General features: G+C 47.9%; 1 protein-coding gene and 1 pseudogene across 2 annotated transcripts; one reads left to right on the top strand and one right to left on the bottom strand.

Moving 5' to 3' along the window:
• Positions 1 to 1,073: 1,073 nt before the first annotated feature.
• LOC123139229 (uncharacterized) lies at positions 1,074 to 5,991 on the top strand. Of its 2 annotated transcripts, none has more exons than XM_044559031.1 (9): positions 1,074 to 1,493; positions 2,555 to 2,727; positions 2,821 to 3,002; positions 3,099 to 3,383; positions 3,485 to 3,543; positions 3,655 to 3,691; positions 3,786 to 3,857; positions 4,960 to 5,284; positions 5,397 to 5,991. In XM_044559031.1, exons 1-9 carry the CDS (start codon positions 1,382 to 1,384, stop codon positions 5,775 to 5,777), a joined length of 1,626 nt encoding a protein of 541 aa, XP_044414966.1. In that variant the 5' UTR covers positions 1,074 to 1,381; the 3' UTR covers positions 5,778 to 5,991. The 2 variants fall into 2 exon arrangements, with proteins under 2 accessions (XP_044414966.1, XP_044414965.1); XM_044559030.1 differs by having other exon boundaries at positions 1,083 to 1,493; positions 2,552 to 2,727.
• A 488-nt stretch (positions 5,992 to 6,479) lies between these two features.
• Positions 6,480 to 15,193, bottom strand: LOC123139618 (G-type lectin S-receptor-like serine/threonine-protein kinase At1g61400; annotated as a pseudogene).
• Positions 15,194 to 16,703: the final 1,510 nt, after the last annotated feature.

The raw sequence follows: 16,703 nt of genomic DNA on the forward strand, positions 1-16,703 counted from the left end.
ATGGAAATATTTTTTCAAACACGCAACCAATCCGGTATTAAAAACCCTTGAAAATTATGGAAAATGTTACATCAGAAATGCCCGGTGATAACAGTATTCATCCCCGCAAATGTCCGATGGCGCACCACGGCATGCTGCTCTATCGCGAAGCCATCCCGTCATTGTTGATTGCGGACAGAAGTCATCAAGGACACAAGCCTATTGGGCCAGCGCCCTAAAGAAGTCTGTCACCGCTAGAAGACTGTTGATTCAAGAGCCAAACCTCCATTATTCCTCACAGGCCTCATGCCAACGTCGAAAGCCGTACCTACATGACCATGACGAGGACCGGAGACCAAACTACAAAGGGATGTTGCCGCCGCCGTCGCATGAACAAACCCTAGAGACCATAGCCAATAGAAAAATAAAAATAGGCACCAAGTCATTGACGGCATTACAGGCAATTTTGTCAAAATGGATATATTCAAGGGGACTTACACATCCTATGTACTCCCATGCCAACACCGTAAGCCGTACCTACATGACGAAGACGAGGCCTGAAGACCAAACCACAAAGGAAAGTCATCGTCGTCGGGGTTTGGACAAATCTTGCAGACCATAGCCAACAAGAAAAGTCATCGGGTCATCGACACCGCTGTAGGCAACACAGTCGAAATGGAGAGATTTAAGGGGACCTTGCACGTCCTGTCGGTGCCGTCACCATCACCAAATGACATGCCACCGAAGAAGACTTCGTCTCACACCTGCAGTGTCAACGAGGACAGGGAGGGGGGGGGGGTGACGTTCGGATTTTAGGCATGGGAATCCGAATATTTTTTATGTCAATTTAAGTTGACGCGAGATGACATGAAAAAGATCGGTTGTCATGATTAAAATCCAAACGTTCGGGATTTATCATTTCTGAAATAGAAAAATCATAGAGCGTCCGTGCATCTTCACGGGTGCACTGCCATGATAACCGAGGGGGCACGACGGTAACTTCCCTTCCCTATCCCAACAGTCACCGAACAGTTCCCCGTGGGCAGTTTGGGAAGAACACAAGACGCGCCACAGTGACACACCACCACCACATATGCGGCGGCCCTCCCTCCGTCCCACCCCAGGAGTGAGGAAGAGGAAGCGGAGGAGAGTCCGTCCCTCTCTCTCTGCCTGTCTGCCGCAAAAGCCAAATCCCCTCCCATTTCCACGAGAAATCCATCGGAATCGCACCCGAAACCGCGAAGACGAGCAGCGAGGCCGACGCCGAACAAATCTCCCCCCTGTCTGTCTGCCCCCTCCGCAAAGCCCGTCCCTTTCCTCTCTTGTTCCGCCTGAAGCCTCCTCCCCCCTTGTTCCTGTCCCCTTCCCGCGCGCCGGATCGATCTTGCTTGGCGGCTCGGCCATGGCATTGCCCGCGCGCCTCGTGCGCGTCGCGCTGCTCCTCCTCGTCGCGCTCTCCTTCTGCGCCGCCGGCACGCACCGCGAGCCCCACCGGGCGCTCCACTCCGGCCAAGGTTGGTTCTCCCCGTCGTTTCTTGTTCTTTGTGTTCTTGTTTCCGTTGCCTGATTTGCCGCGGGGATTGCTGGCTGTGTCGGTGATTCATGCGCGGACAGCGGTTGCTTTTGTCATGCGTGTTCGTTAGAAATATCTGTGCATTTTTTCTTCTTCTGGATATTAAATCAACGAAGTCGGATTGTTGATGCGGAAATACAAAATACTCCCCCCAATTTTTTACCGCTCTGTGGTCCTCATGTCTCCGCGCATCTGTTTCTTGTCCTCTCCTCTTCTTTTTCTCCCTCAATTTTTATCTGAAAAAAAAACCACGTGTTGTGCTACCGCGCTTGTATTTCTGGTGGATTCAGACTGTTGCTCTCGATGAATCTGTGTCTCTCTGTAAAGAACAGAAAAAATATCTGAATTTTGCTAATGTGTCAGTTTAAGTCACGCCCCTGCCTATTTTCAGCATGAAGATTTTTCAGGATGGTGTTGGCATCTTGGCCGCCTCACGAATTTCGGTCTCTTCTGCGTTCTTGTGACGGCACACCAATTATTTCATCCTCTTCTTGGCGACACACTTTTTCCTGGTTCCTGTAGCTGGGTGTCAACAATGCCGCTCTCAAATTCTTTCCGTACCCCAAATGGATTTCTCATTTCTGGTCCAGTCTTCCGTCCCTTTCGATGCGTGACTCATCCCCGTCTCCCCTCTCACTTTATCCACAAGTGGTTTTCAGTAGGTTGCCCTTTAGGCATCCGAGTGATGTTCCATTATATGAGGTTTAATTCCTAATCATCTGGTAGTATAGTGCTCCATTATATGAGGTTTAATTCCCCACAAAATTTCTTGATTCTTGTAGCTTTGATTTTTGATTTTTGAGCGTCATGTTTGTTTGGTAATTTTGAAAATCTATACCCACAATCTTTTTGTTCAAGTTATAAATTAACATGTGCGTGTTAACAAGGTGTATATGATCATACCAGCATGGAGTATGCCTATGTGCTGGGATAATAATATTATCATGTGATTTACCTATGTTTCACCGGCTGTAACAAGAAACTCTTACTGAAAAAAAGCAGATACACATGGCCTGGTGGTGAGAAGATCAGTTGCTGAAGCTCCTGCTGACATAAATGTCACTACCAATAGCTCCTTCGTGTTGGCGGAACACCGGACTTTTCGGAAGGACCCTCTGAATGCGTTCAACAGATATGCAGGCGGTTGGAATATCAGCGAAGTTCACTACTGGGCTGTAAGTCTGTTTGAAAACTAAGCGTGCATCTATGTTGTTATAAATGTTAAAACTACGTGTAACATGTTATTGTCCCTGATTCTTTTGTTTCAGTCCGTTGGATACACAGCGTATCCGTTGTTCGTCGTTGCCTTGCTGTGGTTTGTGCTATTCTTCCTCCTCATGCTTGGGATTTGCTGCCACCATTGCTGCTGTGGGCACCAAGGTTATAGCTACTCGAGGATAGCATATGCCCTTTCACTGATACTTCTGATATTATTCACCTGCGCCGCAATGTAAGTGCTCACATCTGTGAAGCTGGATCGTTGTCTTACGTTTGCATATTTTGAGTTGTGTTCGCTAAACTAGTTCCACTATATCAATGCTACCAGTGCTGGAAGTGTTGTGTTGTATGTTGGCCAGGGCAAATTCCATGCAAGCACAACGACCACCTTGGATTTTGTCGTCGACCAGGCGGATTTTACTGTTGAAAACCTTAGGAACCTCTCGGATAGTCTGTCCGCTGCAAAAAAGGTTGACATAGGACAGTTCTTACTTCCTCCAAATGTGATGGGTGAGATCAATGAGATTCAGGCAAAATTGAACACATCAGCTACCGATCTTTCTACTAGAACATCTGAAAATTCTGTGAAGATCCAAAAATTGCTGAATCAAGTGTAAGCATCATTTTTCCTTGTCATCGCAATTTCCTCTTAATTAATGATGCAATATGACAGTGGCTGGTCATCATGCACATGATTGACAAATTTCATTTCAGGCGGCTAGCTTTGATTATCATTGCAGCAGTAATGCTTCTTCTGGCATTTATTGGCTTCCGTAAGTGCTTATGATTTGTTACATTGGTTAAAAAATGAATGTAATTGTATGCATTTCTGAACAAAACTAAGTCCATTTTATGCTAACATGCTGATGGTTTGATCTTACCAGTGTTATCCATCCTCGGGCTGGAATTCCTTGTCAACATGTAAGTTCAGACCTTTGTTTATGCTAACATGCTTGAATTCCCCTTTCTTTGTGATAAACCATGCATATTGCTCATTTATTCAATTTTTATGCAGTTTGGTTGCTGTTGGATGGATACTAGTCACCGGGACCTTTATCCTGTGCGGTGTATTCCTTCTTCTGCACAAGTATGTACTCCACCCTTTTGCAATTGTCTCACTCAGTAGAAGTTTTCTGTAGTATTAATATGTGCACATAGAACTGTTGTTTGAGGTGTTTCTATAAATTTTTACGTAATCTACAGCCAGGTTCAACTAATCTCCGTAGTCAAATGGTATATAACCGGCTTATATATAGTTATATTGTGAAGTTAAAGAGTCTTTTAAAGATTAGTGTCAATTATTTTGTTTTGGGGCCAGGCCCATTTCACCCTAGATCATGGTTGGGGCATGTTGACAGCACATGATGTAGCGCCTGCATGAAGTCATCAACAGTCTATATGTATCTTGCAACTATATGTAGATTGCATTCATGCCTTGGAGCCTCGCTGCATTGAAAATGTCAATACATTGTCATCCTGGATTCGGGTCATTGCTATGTCATTGGAGCACTCTAGGCATTTTTCCTTGTTATTGCTCGTTAATTGGACTCTGAACCCCCAACTACCAAATACTTTCTTTGTTCTTACTCCACTCACTTTGGTACCGTGTTCTCTTGTTTCCTTCAAATCCATGCTGTCACCACTCACCATTGATAAGTACAGACCGTAAACCTGTTGTCTATCATCATCATTATTCCTCTCTTTTAGAAACCGGGATCTACCAAGTCTGAAAACAAAATCCATTTATTGATAGTAGCTATAGTTGGTTGCTATGGTATACTGTACTTCACGTTGAAGCTACGTGTTAATTACAATGCTTTTTTCTTTGCTACTTGGATTAGTGACTCTGGCCCCTGGTGACATCTCTGGCATGGGAATATATATTCTGTGAACATCTTTATAGCTTTGTTTCAAGTTGTTCCTTTCAGTTGCAAAACCTGTACAGAATCATGTTTGGACATGTACCTCGGTAAAAACTGTGAAAAAATGGGGCTTTTGGTGTAGCTTTGACATATTTGGTAGAAGATTTTGTGTTTGCTGTACAGCTTAGTGGGTACTATTACATGCTATGTTTGTCTTGGTCCAGTAACTGGTGCTATAGTGCTTGCTTACTTTGTGATAACGACTCTTATGCTATGATGAACGAGTTCTCTTATTCTGTCTATTTGTCACCTTTTCTGCCATGACAGTGTTGTTGGTGACACCTGTGTTTCAATGGACGAGTGGGTTGCTCATCCAACAGAACACACTGCTCTGGATGACATTATCCCCTGTGTTGAACCGGCTACGGCGAACGAGACCCTGACACGAACCAAGGAAGTCACATCACAGCTAGTGAATCTGGTGAACCAGGTGCTCTCCAATGTGTCAAACCGAAACTTCCCTCCGGCGGCGACTCCCTTCTACTACAACCAGTCAGGGCCACTGATACCCACACTCTGCAACCCGTTTGGACCCAATCTGAGCAAGCGCAACTGCGCCCGCGGAGAGGTCACCTTGGACAATGCAACCCAGGTAATCGTATAGTTTGTGGCTGCCTGCCAGTTGCACTTTGAGATCACATCATTTTGGTGAAAACTCTGAACAACACTGGTAATGGTTTGTCTGCCCGTGCCGCTGAATGCAGGTCTTCAGGAGCTTCGAGTGCCAGACGAGGATTGTGTCAGGGACCGAGGTGTGCACGACGGTGGGGCGGCTGACCCCTCGGATCTTCGGGCAGATGGCGGCGGGCCTGAACGTGAGCCTGGGGCTGTACCAGTACGGGCCGTTCCTGGTGCAGCTGCAGGACTGCACCTTCGTGCGCGACACCTTCAGCAACATCAGCCAGAACTACTGCCCGGGGCTGGAGCGGTACAGCAGGTGGGTGTACATCGGGCTGGTGCTGGTGTCGGCGGCCGTGATGCTGTCCCTCATCTTCTGGGTGATCTACGCCAGGGAGCGGCGCCACCGGGCGTACAACAAGGCGCACCGGGGCGACAAGCCGGCGCCGATGGGCGGGAATGCCTGATCAGCGACGACCGTTTCGCGCGTTCGGTCGCCACGGATGGCGTCAGTGAGTGTAGAGAGTAGAGGACCGCCGCGTGGTTGACTTGATTGCTGCCTGTTGATTGATTCTTTCTTCGTTTTTGTGAATCTGATGCTTGCTAGTATATTTGTTTGTGTTCCTGCTCGGTTGATGTACAGTTTGTGATCTACTAGGAATGAAGGGTTGCGTATTTGTAGACTCTGCTCTGCTTCTCCTTCAGTTTGTGATGTGCAGTGTGATCACTCACTTTGGTGTCTGAGATTTAGATCAAACGAGGTAGCTAATGGCACACAAATGATCTCAGGGTGAGAGCTATTGAACCATGCGCCCGGCGTTCATTGCTTGTGCTATCAAAATTCCTGATAACTTAGGCCCCATGCTTGCCTGATCGAGCCGAGTTGCTCATCCAGTTCAGAGGTCGCCCCTGAGTTCTTGGTCCCTGGCTCTCTGCAGCTTTGGTTTCTCCTCTACCAATTCTAGACTACTCCCTCCGTCCCATAATGTAAGACGTTTTTTGAGGGAGTACTTGGCAACTCCTGAGGCCGTCACTTTTGTTTTGCCGAAAAACATTCAGATCTACTTTAAAGGTTCATAAGAAGTACGAAGCACCACAAATATAACAATGCAAAGTCTAGTTCACAAGGAGAGTATACTAATATCTGCGCACACTAAGTCATACAACATTTAACGACCCTCCAAGGTTGTGATGCTAATTGCATTTGTGGAGTTCTCTATGTTATCTGTTGCTTCTCGACCTTCACAATTACTTAGAGCAAAATATGCAGGTTGCTTTGGAGTTGGAAGTAGTGTGTTTTCATTCTCCAGCATAAGCATAACTGATGACATTAGCGGCCTATCGTTGGGATGGTCTTGAACACACAAGAGCCCGACATGAACACACCGTAGAACTTCATTAAGTGAGCAATTCACAACAACAGAAGAGAGTTGAAAAAATAGGTTTAGGGTTTTGCGTGGATAGCTAACATCCAGCCTCACGTCTCAATATATAGATGATCAGAATACAATTACATACGTATATAAATACGTGTACACGTACAATATGCTAGACCCTATTTTACATGCCCCCTCAATCTGAACTACATACAAGATTCAGATTGGTTCTAAAACGGTCTAGCATCTGTCGAGTAGCGGGTTTAGTAAATGCATCCGCTAACTGATCATCAGTTGATATAAACCTGACTTCCAGTTTACCAACAGCTACTCGTTCCCTCACAAAATGGAAATCAATCTCAATGTGTTTGGTACGAGCATGAAACACTGGATTCGCCGTCAGGTAAGTTGCCCCTAAGTTATCACACCACAATATGGGTGTGCGCTACCGTGTGACTCCAAGTTCTGTGAGAACTATGTCTATCCAAATGGCTTCAGCCGCGCCATTTGCCAATGCCTTATACTCTGCCTCGGTGCTAGACCTCGAGACCGTAGGTTGCTTCTTGGAACTCCAAGATATAAGATTGGGTCCAACAAATACAGCAAAGCCACTAGTAGAACGCCGGTCATCAACACAACCTGCCCAGTCTGCGTCGGTGAATATACTGACTCCAGTAAATCTGGACTTACGAATCCGTAGTCCCGTGTCTAGCGTACCTTTGATATACCTCAGAATACGCTTAACTGCTTCCCAATGAACCTCGGTAGGCTGAGACAGGAACTGGCACACTTTGTTCACGGCAAAGGAGAGATCTGGACGAGCGAGTGTCAGATACTACAGTGCTCCAACTACACTGCGGTACCTGAAAGAGTCATCGATACTCAACAATGCTCCACTGTGACGCGAGAGGCTCTCGGATGTAGCAAGTGGAGTGGAAGTGGACTTGCAGTTCTCCATGTTGACGCGATGAAGAAGATCAAGTGCATACTTCTTCTATGTCAATGTCATGCCCCCTGAATGAAAGGACGCTTCCAATCCAAGAAAGTACTCCAGCCTGCCCAATCTTTGATGGGAAAACTCGCAGACAAGGACTGCACAAGGCGATCCACCACATTAGGTGTAGAACCGGCTATCACAATATCATCAACATACACCAGCATGTAGATCTGAATAGCACCATGTGAAAATATGAACAAGGACGCATCCGCCTTGGAAGGAACAAAGCCAAGCTGTGAGAGACGCTGACTCAACCGAGCATACCAGGCACGCGACGACTGTTTGAGCCCGTAGATGGACCTCTGGAGTTTGCAGATATGAGAGGGATGATGAGCATCCTCAAAGCCAGGGGGCTGCTGCATGTAGACATCTTCGGCTAAAAATCCGTGAAGAAAAGCATTACTCACATCAATCTGTCGAAGACACCACCCGCGGGAGACGGTGAGAGAGAGGACCAGACGAACCGTGGTAGGCTTCACCACGGGGCTGAAAGTATCTCCATAGTCTATCCCTTGCTGTTGAGTAAAACCGCGAGCAATGAGGCGGGCTTTGTGCTTGTCAACAGAACCATCCGGACGATGTTTGGTCTTAAAGGTCCACCTGCAACCCACAATATTAACACCAGGAGGCCGAGGCACCAACACCCATGTGTTTGTGTGACGAAGGGCAGCAAATTCCTCAGACATGGCGGCATGCCAAGCCGGTTCACCAAGAGCATCACGATGAGAAGTGGGTGCGGCGAAGAATGCACGCCGACGAGGGTTGTACCGCACCGTACCATCCGTGTATGTCTTGGCCTTACGCGTATGATCGCGGTGACGGGTGACCATAGTGTGCCCGGTAGCTGCATCGCCGGTAGAAGGTGGCGGCAACGAAGGAGACCCGACCGGTGGTGTCGCGGCTGAACGATCGCAGCAATAGGCGACACGGGCCGGGGTGACGCATCGGACTGGGCCGAAGCAGGCGATGAGGGAGATCCAGGCGGAGACGGCAGCCCAAAGGACGCGGCTGGCGACTCGACGACAACTGAAATAGGCGAGGCGGGCTAGGCCGACCCAGGCGAGGCGGGGGACACAGCGGGCGACCCAGTCGTGCCCGCGGTCGCGCCAGCGGGCGAGGCCGATGAGGCTGCCTCGGAAGGCGTGGCATGCACGTTGGGGCCATGCACATCGATCGCGCCAGTGGGTACATGTGCGGCGACGGGTTCCTAGGAAGAAATTAGAGTAGCATCTGTAGAAAACAAGTCAGGTGACAAATAGGACAGGTCGTATTTCCGCACATGGACATCCGAAACCGGTTCATTAGATGGAAAAGTGAGAGCATGCTCAATGGAGGCAATGTCAACCGAGACACCGGGGCTGGAGTAAGGGAAAACTGACTCGTCAAAAACAACATCACGAGAGATGTAGATCCTACCCGAGGTGCGATCAAGACACTTATAGCCCTTATGTAGAGGGCTATAGCCAAGGAAGACACACATCTTTGAACGAAACTCCAGCTTGTGAGCATTATACTTACGGAGACTAGGCCAGCAAGCACACCCAAAAATCCTAAGAGAGGAATAATTGGGTTGAACATGAAACAGGCGGAACAGAGGCGTGTCTTTGTTGAGAACCGGAGTGGGCATACGGTTGATGAGATAACACGCCGTAAGAATGGCCTCATCCCAAAACCGGAGTGGAAGAGACGAGTGTGCCAGTAAGGCAAGGCCGGTCTCGACCAAATGACGGTGTTTGCGCTCGGCAATACCGTTCTGCTGAGATGTATGTGGACATGACACACGGTGAGAGATGCCCGTGCATTGAAAATAGCGATGGAGCTTGTGGTATTCACCACCCCAGTCGGACTGAACAGCCTTGATTTTGCAATCCAAGAGGCGTTCGACATGAGTCTGAAAGGTATAGAAGACTTGCTCAACATCAGACTTATTTTTAAGCAAATAAATCCAAGTGAAGCGCGTGTAATCATCAACAAAACTGACATAATACTTGTACCCCCTGAAGACGCAATAGCGGGACCCCAAACATCTGAATGTATTAATTCAAGAGGTACAGTAGTGACATGATAAGACATAGAATACGGTAGTTGATGACTCTTAGCACGCTGACATGCATCACACACTAATGGTGAATTATTTGAACGAGAACAAGGAAGGTCATGGCTCCGAACAATGGAGGTGACCACATTATTGGTAGGATGACCTAGACGTTGATGCCATTGCGACGACGAAACGCAAACACTGGATGAAGCATGGCGAGATGACAAGGACGACGCACGAGCAAAAGGAATCGGGTAGACCCCCCCCCCCCCCCGCGCGACTGCTACCTTGAAGAAGGACGCGCCTGGTTGCTTTGTCCTTAACAAAGAAAAGACGACGGTGAAACTCAACAAACACGTCATTATCACAAACAAGACGGTAGACAGAAAGGAGATGCTCTTTGATGTGTGGAACATGAAGGATCTTGCGCAGTTTAAGAGATGAACCGGGTAAATGGGAATGACCAATGTATGAAATAGACAAATCTGCGCCATTGGCCACCTGAACTTGGTCCTTGCCACTATAGCGCTCATGAACCTGGATGCGTTCCAGATCACTCGTCAGGTGATCCGTAGCCCCGGTGTCCAGTACCCAAGGATAGTCGACGGTGTTGGTGGAGGCCGAGTTGGCGGAGCGAGTGTTGTGGTCCTGGTCATAGCGCTTGCGACACTCATCGGCCTCATGCCCCCAGTTTTTGCAAATTTGACACCGGGGGCGCCACCGATTGTTGCGACGGCCACCACCTCCGGTGCTGCCGCCGTTACCCCCACCACTTTGCCGACCATGGCCAGCGTATGAGGGGTTGCGGTCGCGGCCACCGTTGGGGCCGCCGATGCTGCCTTGGCGGCCGTGCCCGGGCTGGCCGTTGCCGTCGGCCGAACGACCCCCACCCTGGGAGGGGTAGGGATCCGAGTAGGGAGCACGCCCGCCCTGGCCGTAGGGGCCCGAGCGAGTCACGGCGTTGGCGGAGGGATTCCACCCCTCCGACGCACTCTGCTGAGCCTGCAACGCTTCAAACGACAAGACGAGCGAGTAGAAGCTGGAGTAGGGCATTGGTGCGTTATTCACACCCAGGGAGGCGGCGATGGAGTTGTAGGCGGAGCCGAGTCCGGTGAGGATGTGATCAGTGAGCTCGTCATCATGAATAAGAGAGCCGGCGATAGCCATGGTGTCGGCGAGGGCCTTCATCTTGTGCATGTACTCAGCCACAGACATCTCCTCCTTCCGCAACGTCTGGAGTTGACGCCGGATGTGACGGACGTAGGCACGACTCTGCGCGCCGTACATGGCACCGACGGCCGTCCATACCGCCTGCGCCGTCTCGCAGCTGATGAGCTGACAAGCGATGTCCTCCTCCATGGAGGTAAGAAGGAGGCCCTTGACCTTCTGATCCTGAGTCCACCAATGATGATATGCCGGATTAGCGGCGGTCGTCGCGGCGTCGCCAGTCCCGACGGCGATGGTCTTGTCGGGTGCCGCCGTGGTGCCGTCCAGGTAGCCATGGAGATTGGCGCCGGCTAAGACGGTGCCGGCGATGCCTCCCCACAGCATGAAGTTGTGGCGGCCAAGGCGAACGGAGATCGCCGGAACGGCGAGGGCGGCGGGAACGGTGGCCGCCGCTGGCGAGGTGATGGTGCCGACGCTGTTGGAGAGCGAAAGGGCGGCGGACGACATCGCGGCGGCGCGGAGGAGGACAGCGCGCAGCGGCGGCGGCGCGGTGGCGGCGGCGGATGAATCGGGCAACGCGTAGTGTTCGCGCGGCGGCCGTGTGGCTAGCTAGCAACCAGCTTGATGGATCCTGCCTATGTGCGTGGCTAGCTAGGCAAGCAGCGGCGGCTACGCGGAAGCTAGCTAGCAAGCAGCGATGGCGACGCGGAAGATGGGATCGGGCGGCGGCGCGAGGGACGTGCGGCAACGGTCCGACCTGGCTGATACCAAGTTGAAAAGATAGGTTTAGGGTTTTGCGTGGATGGCTAACATCCAGCCTCACGTCTCAATATATAGATGATCAGAATACAATTACATACGCATACAAATACGTGTACATGTACAATATGCTAGACCCTATTTTACAAAGAGTCCACTAGTTCAGTTGCTTCTCCAACTTCCCATAGTCTCCACGCCTTGACCAAGAAAATGAAATGACGATGAAGTTAAAAGTAGTAGTTTATGAGGTTGAGGCCCTTGCTCTGTGTGTGTGTAACTGTACATGTTCAACAACACTTACATAAGTTATAAGGCTGCAAAAATTTGTTTTGAGCTGAGGTGAGCTGATCTTCAGGCCACTAACAATCTTCAAGAGAAGAACACCAAAGCTGTATGTGTCTGTTTTAACAGAAAATGCACCTCCCATCGCATATTCAGGTGACATGTAACCACTATTTAAGTCATTCAACATGTCAGAAAGGAATGTAAGAACTATATTGTATTAATCCATGGAAAGTACAATGTTAAGGATTTGTTAATTCACCAGTTACTTACTATGTCCCGACAACCCTAGTAGTGTTTGCATGATTCTGGTTTGCACCAAATACTCGTGCCATACCAAAATCTGAAATTTTGGGAGTCATTTCTGCGTCCAACAAGATGTTGCTTGCTTTGAGATCTCTGTGAATTATTGCTAATCTTGAATCTTGATGGAGATAAAGAAGACCTCTCGCTATTCCTTTAATTATTTTGAACCGCGTCGACCAATCAAGCATGTGTTTTCGTGCAACATCTTGATCAAATGTGAAACAAATCTAGTCATCATGAATATAACTAAGAATTAAGCAACATGCGACCAACAAAATAACACATACCAAAAAGAAAGGTGTCCAAACTTTTGTTAGGTAAGTATTCGTAGATCAATAACTTCTCATCTTCCTGAATGCAACACCCATGAAGTCTGACTAGGTTCTTGTGCTGTAGTTTAGCAATTAGGACTACTTCATTTTTGAATTCCATGATGCCTTGTCCAGAAGCCTGACTAAGCCTTTTCACAGCAACCTCATATCCACCTTCCAGTGTGCCCTACAAGATCGCATATATTCTTAGCAGAGTAACACTTGGAAGCAAACTTTTTCAACTCCTATAGTTACCTTTCACGCAATGAAGTGCACTTTAACCCCTTTTAATTCTAGCCCAGGAGATAATTTTCTACTCTAAAGGTGTTTCTCCTGTACCCTAAAATATCGAAACTAGCGCAAATGGCCAGCTCATTTTAAACCACACCAATTTTGGACAACATGTACATGTTTCACTAATTTGGCATCCATTTCGAAATGTATTAACTCTTGGGCGAGCAAATGACATGTTTCACTAAATGCCTAAGTTCTCAACTTCTCGTCGATGGTACATCATCCCGATCCCGCGGGGGGTGGGGGGTGGGGGTGGTTGGTGCACTAATTTGTACGGTTGGATAAGCAAAATGATTTGAGAGTCAAAGCCCTTTTCTAGAGTTAGACAATAGTTGAAGGATAAATTAGGTTAGTACCATTTGGTATCCAAAAGATGTTCTACTGTAAATACCACTTTATATTACCTTGTAAACTTTGCCAAAACCTCCCCGTCCAAGCAAGTTTGAATCAGCGAAGAAATTTGTTGCTGAAACGATGTTTTTGTAGCTAACAAATGGAAATTCTGTACTTTCGCCTTCGAGTTCATCGGATGTGCTAAAGTATTCTCGCATTAGTTTCTTCTGGTTTTCCTTCTTTCGCCATTCTCCTGCTGGTAAAGAGTAAAGACATCCATTTTTTTTCCTGAACTCTTGCACTAGTGTTCATATGTCAAAAAAGAGAGGACATCTGTTACTCTACCTCTGAACACCTTTAGTAAACTGCTCTTGTCAACTGTAGAAATGCAACCAACCAGAAGCTCAGGATTCACTTGCATAAGCATAACATGTCCGATTTGTCAAGCTAATTAAGTACGCATACTATGATAACTTTAGTGCCTGAACTACCAGTGCTTTTGTTAAATCAAAGATTTGATCATCTAGAATAGTATTTGATATTGCGACACGCTTATTCCAAAACTCAATAACTAATTGGCTATTGTCAATGCCAGAGAAAGTAGTAACTCTCTCTATTGGATAGTTGCTAAAACATGGACTAAAAATAATTGTCGTCGCGCTTGAAAGTGAAGAGGGGAAGTTGTATGGCTTACCTTAGTAATTGGAAAACATATCTTTTGCATTTGTAAGATGATGTTAAAAGGAATGGTTCTTGAAAATATGACATTTTAGATATGGAACCTGTAATTTTTTTAGCTATTCATAAGGCAATGGGACAGTGCATACCAGGAGATTCAGCAAGGCGAAGGTACAGGTTCTCGCCAGAGTTAGTTGACTTTCCTGTGTCGATAAGCTCCCCTGTCCAAACCAAGCACCTTGTCGGGTCATCGCTAGCACCGCCACTGCTCAAATTGGCGTAAGCATACGCCGTACATGAGCAGTTGTTGCTGCACTCGGCGGCACACTCATCGAAGCTTCTGTTCTTTAAATGCAAGAACTTGTCAGGGACCTTCATCCCGGTCAAAGTTATGAACTGACTTTGCTTGCCACAATTCAGGTCCTCTGTTCGCCGACAACCGCTTGAAAAGTTAAGACTGTCAGGCTCAAACCCATCGAAGCATTTGCATGCCGGCACAGTACTAGTGAGGTCGCAATAGCTGAATGGGCCACATGAGGCATAGACGTCGCAAGCAGCTTTGGGCCTCTCAAACAGGACTGTCCATGATGATGAGTGGCTGTTCCAATTTAGAGACTTGAGCGTGCCTGTGTAGTCAAGCGTGAAGCGCGTGAACGGTAAACCATCAGAGACAGTGAACATATAATAGAATTCGTCGCCCAGCTTGATGTTTGTTTCATACACAATGGAGCTGGCGTTGCTGAGGTATGTGCCACCGGACACCGATACGCCATTAACCAAATTGCTGCGAGAATATGGCATGGTCCCATGCCAAATTAGCCTCTGAAGGGTCGGCGAGCCAGGGTCGCCACCGCATGAGAAGTCCCCAGAGGACGGGTCGTCCGGACCCTTCCAAGCAATGAGCCGCTCGGCGGCATGTGCCTTGTAGCTCAATAAAAATTTCATCGTTGGAAATAGTGTGTCTGTCGGGTGATCAAAGCTCTGCCATACGTCCGTGGAGTTTGGCGATCGGAGGACAAAGTTCCCCGAGTTGAGTAGCAAGGCGTAAGCTTCGGCCCCTCCTGTGGTGATACTGCTTGTAGCCCTCCAAATAGCGGATTGGGTTGTCTCGATTGGCAACCCACACAACGGTGCGTGGGCTAGGGATGCTGTGGTACCATATGCTAAGGTAAGAACTCTTGTTGGAGCTGGTTATGGAGAAGAAGCCGAGAGCGAAGTTCCCGCTCTCTGAGATGAGTGTGTCGCCGTGGGCGAGTGGCTTTGCCCGTGTGAGCTGATCGTCGGATTCGAAGAACGAACTCAAGAGTAGGAGGAAGAGGATGGGAATATAGTGCACATCCATTGTGCTGTCTCCTTGCACCTTTTGTGTCTAGGGAAGAAAATAGCACACAGATATAGCTGAGGTATGGTTGTTCGGAGCAGTTCCGCTGCAGCGAGTGGATAATGCAGCACGCATATGAGCTTGGGATTAGATAGACGAACACTCTCCGGAATTTTCTGTCCTTCCAACTGAAACTCAGCTCTCATTGCCTGTTAGGAGGGTGTCAAAGTCTGAAGTTAGTCAAACCAGTGATATGATAGATAAAGACAGGAGAGTGTCAAACATGATTGGAAGGGAAAAAAATGAATGGAGGGTGTCAAAGTCTGAAAGCAATGAGACTAGTGATAGATAAAGATAGGAGGGTCTACCTAGACCATATGCAGTGGCGGAGCTTGAGAAAAATCTTAGGAGGGGTGAAGCTGCAAAAAAATAAATAAATGAGAAATCATACTAATACAACAAGTTAGATATTGCAAATATTTAGAAAATCGGATAATTATATTTACTTACCCACACTAGCTTACAAAACGAATGAGAAATCATACTAATGTTAATTATATGTATAACCTAGTCCATACAAAAGAAACTGTACCAAAATCACATTCATCTCTCTTTCTTTTGAAAAATACATCAATAGTTTCCCCCTTAACCATCACTGCCCCTTCTGCTGTTCTGCAAACAGCAAACATTTTAGAGCAGGAATCCATGACCCAATGTGAATTGCAGATGACCTAGTTAGATCTCCCACAACTAATTAAGAACTGTCCAAGAATATATACCAGCGGGGAGAGGGAGGGCAGACTGCTCTTGCCAATGGCTTGCTGCTCGCCGGCTCACTGCACACGGCGGCGGCAGCGGCGGCGGCGCCTGATGCCTGGGCGCGGCCGCGACGAGAGAGCCCTGACCGAGTGACCGGCCGCCGGTGGCTCGCCATCCCTCAACGCCGGCATGCCCAGTGGCCAGATGCCCCACTCGTACCTTCCCACGGGCCACGGCCAGTTGTTGCCGCTCGCCGGTCGTAAGTCCACGTATATGTTGCGAGCAATCAAGATCGTCAATTTGACTTGTCGTGGTGCGAGCGGATGAGTCAACAAAAGATGAATAGTTGACAAGCCAGGATCTGGGGAGCACAGAAGACAAAGTGTCAAGATTAGGAAGAGATTGTTAGAGTAATCTTGATGATCACGTTGTGTTTAGCATGCGCTTAGTGCTAAGAGTCAAAGTCCAGTTGGATTACTAGTGGGTTACGTACGTGGCTATTGCTATGTATTAGTCCTGCAAGTTGCCGTGAGTCAGCTCATGAGTCTGGTACGTGTAGGAGATTAGGAGTCCAAGTTATTGGTATTGTTTAGCGTGTCCATGTATGCTTTTGGAGTCCAAAAGCAAGTCCGTGTAAGATAGGCTTTGTGTTGGGTCGGTTGGTTCTGCATATTTATATGCACGGCACGGTCGGTTGATTGTATCGTGGAGAAAAAATAAGAAAAGGAATAAAAAGAAGGGGCACGACACATGCCCTTGGCCAAAGTTTTTC

This window comes from Triticum aestivum, chromosome 6B (genome assembly GCF_018294505.1).
Source record: "Triticum aestivum cultivar Chinese Spring chromosome 6B, IWGSC CS RefSeq v2.1, whole genome shotgun sequence".
In the NCBI taxonomy this organism is placed as follows: domain Eukaryota; kingdom Viridiplantae; phylum Streptophyta; class Magnoliopsida; order Poales; family Poaceae; genus Triticum; species Triticum aestivum.

Coding starts and splice junctions, on each gene's coding strand:
- LOC123139229 (XM_044559030.1), top strand. CDS start 1,382: ATGGCATTGCCCGCGCGCCTCGTGCGCGTCGCGCTGCTCCTCCTCGTC. Junction 1,494..2,551: donor GGCGCTCCACTCCGGCCAAG/GTTGGTTCTCCC, acceptor ACTGAAAAAAAG/CAGATACACATGGCCTGGTG. Junction 3,003..3,098: donor TTATTCACCTGCGCCGCAAT/GTAAGTGCTCAC, acceptor CAATGCTACCAG/TGCTGGAAGTGTTGTGTTGT.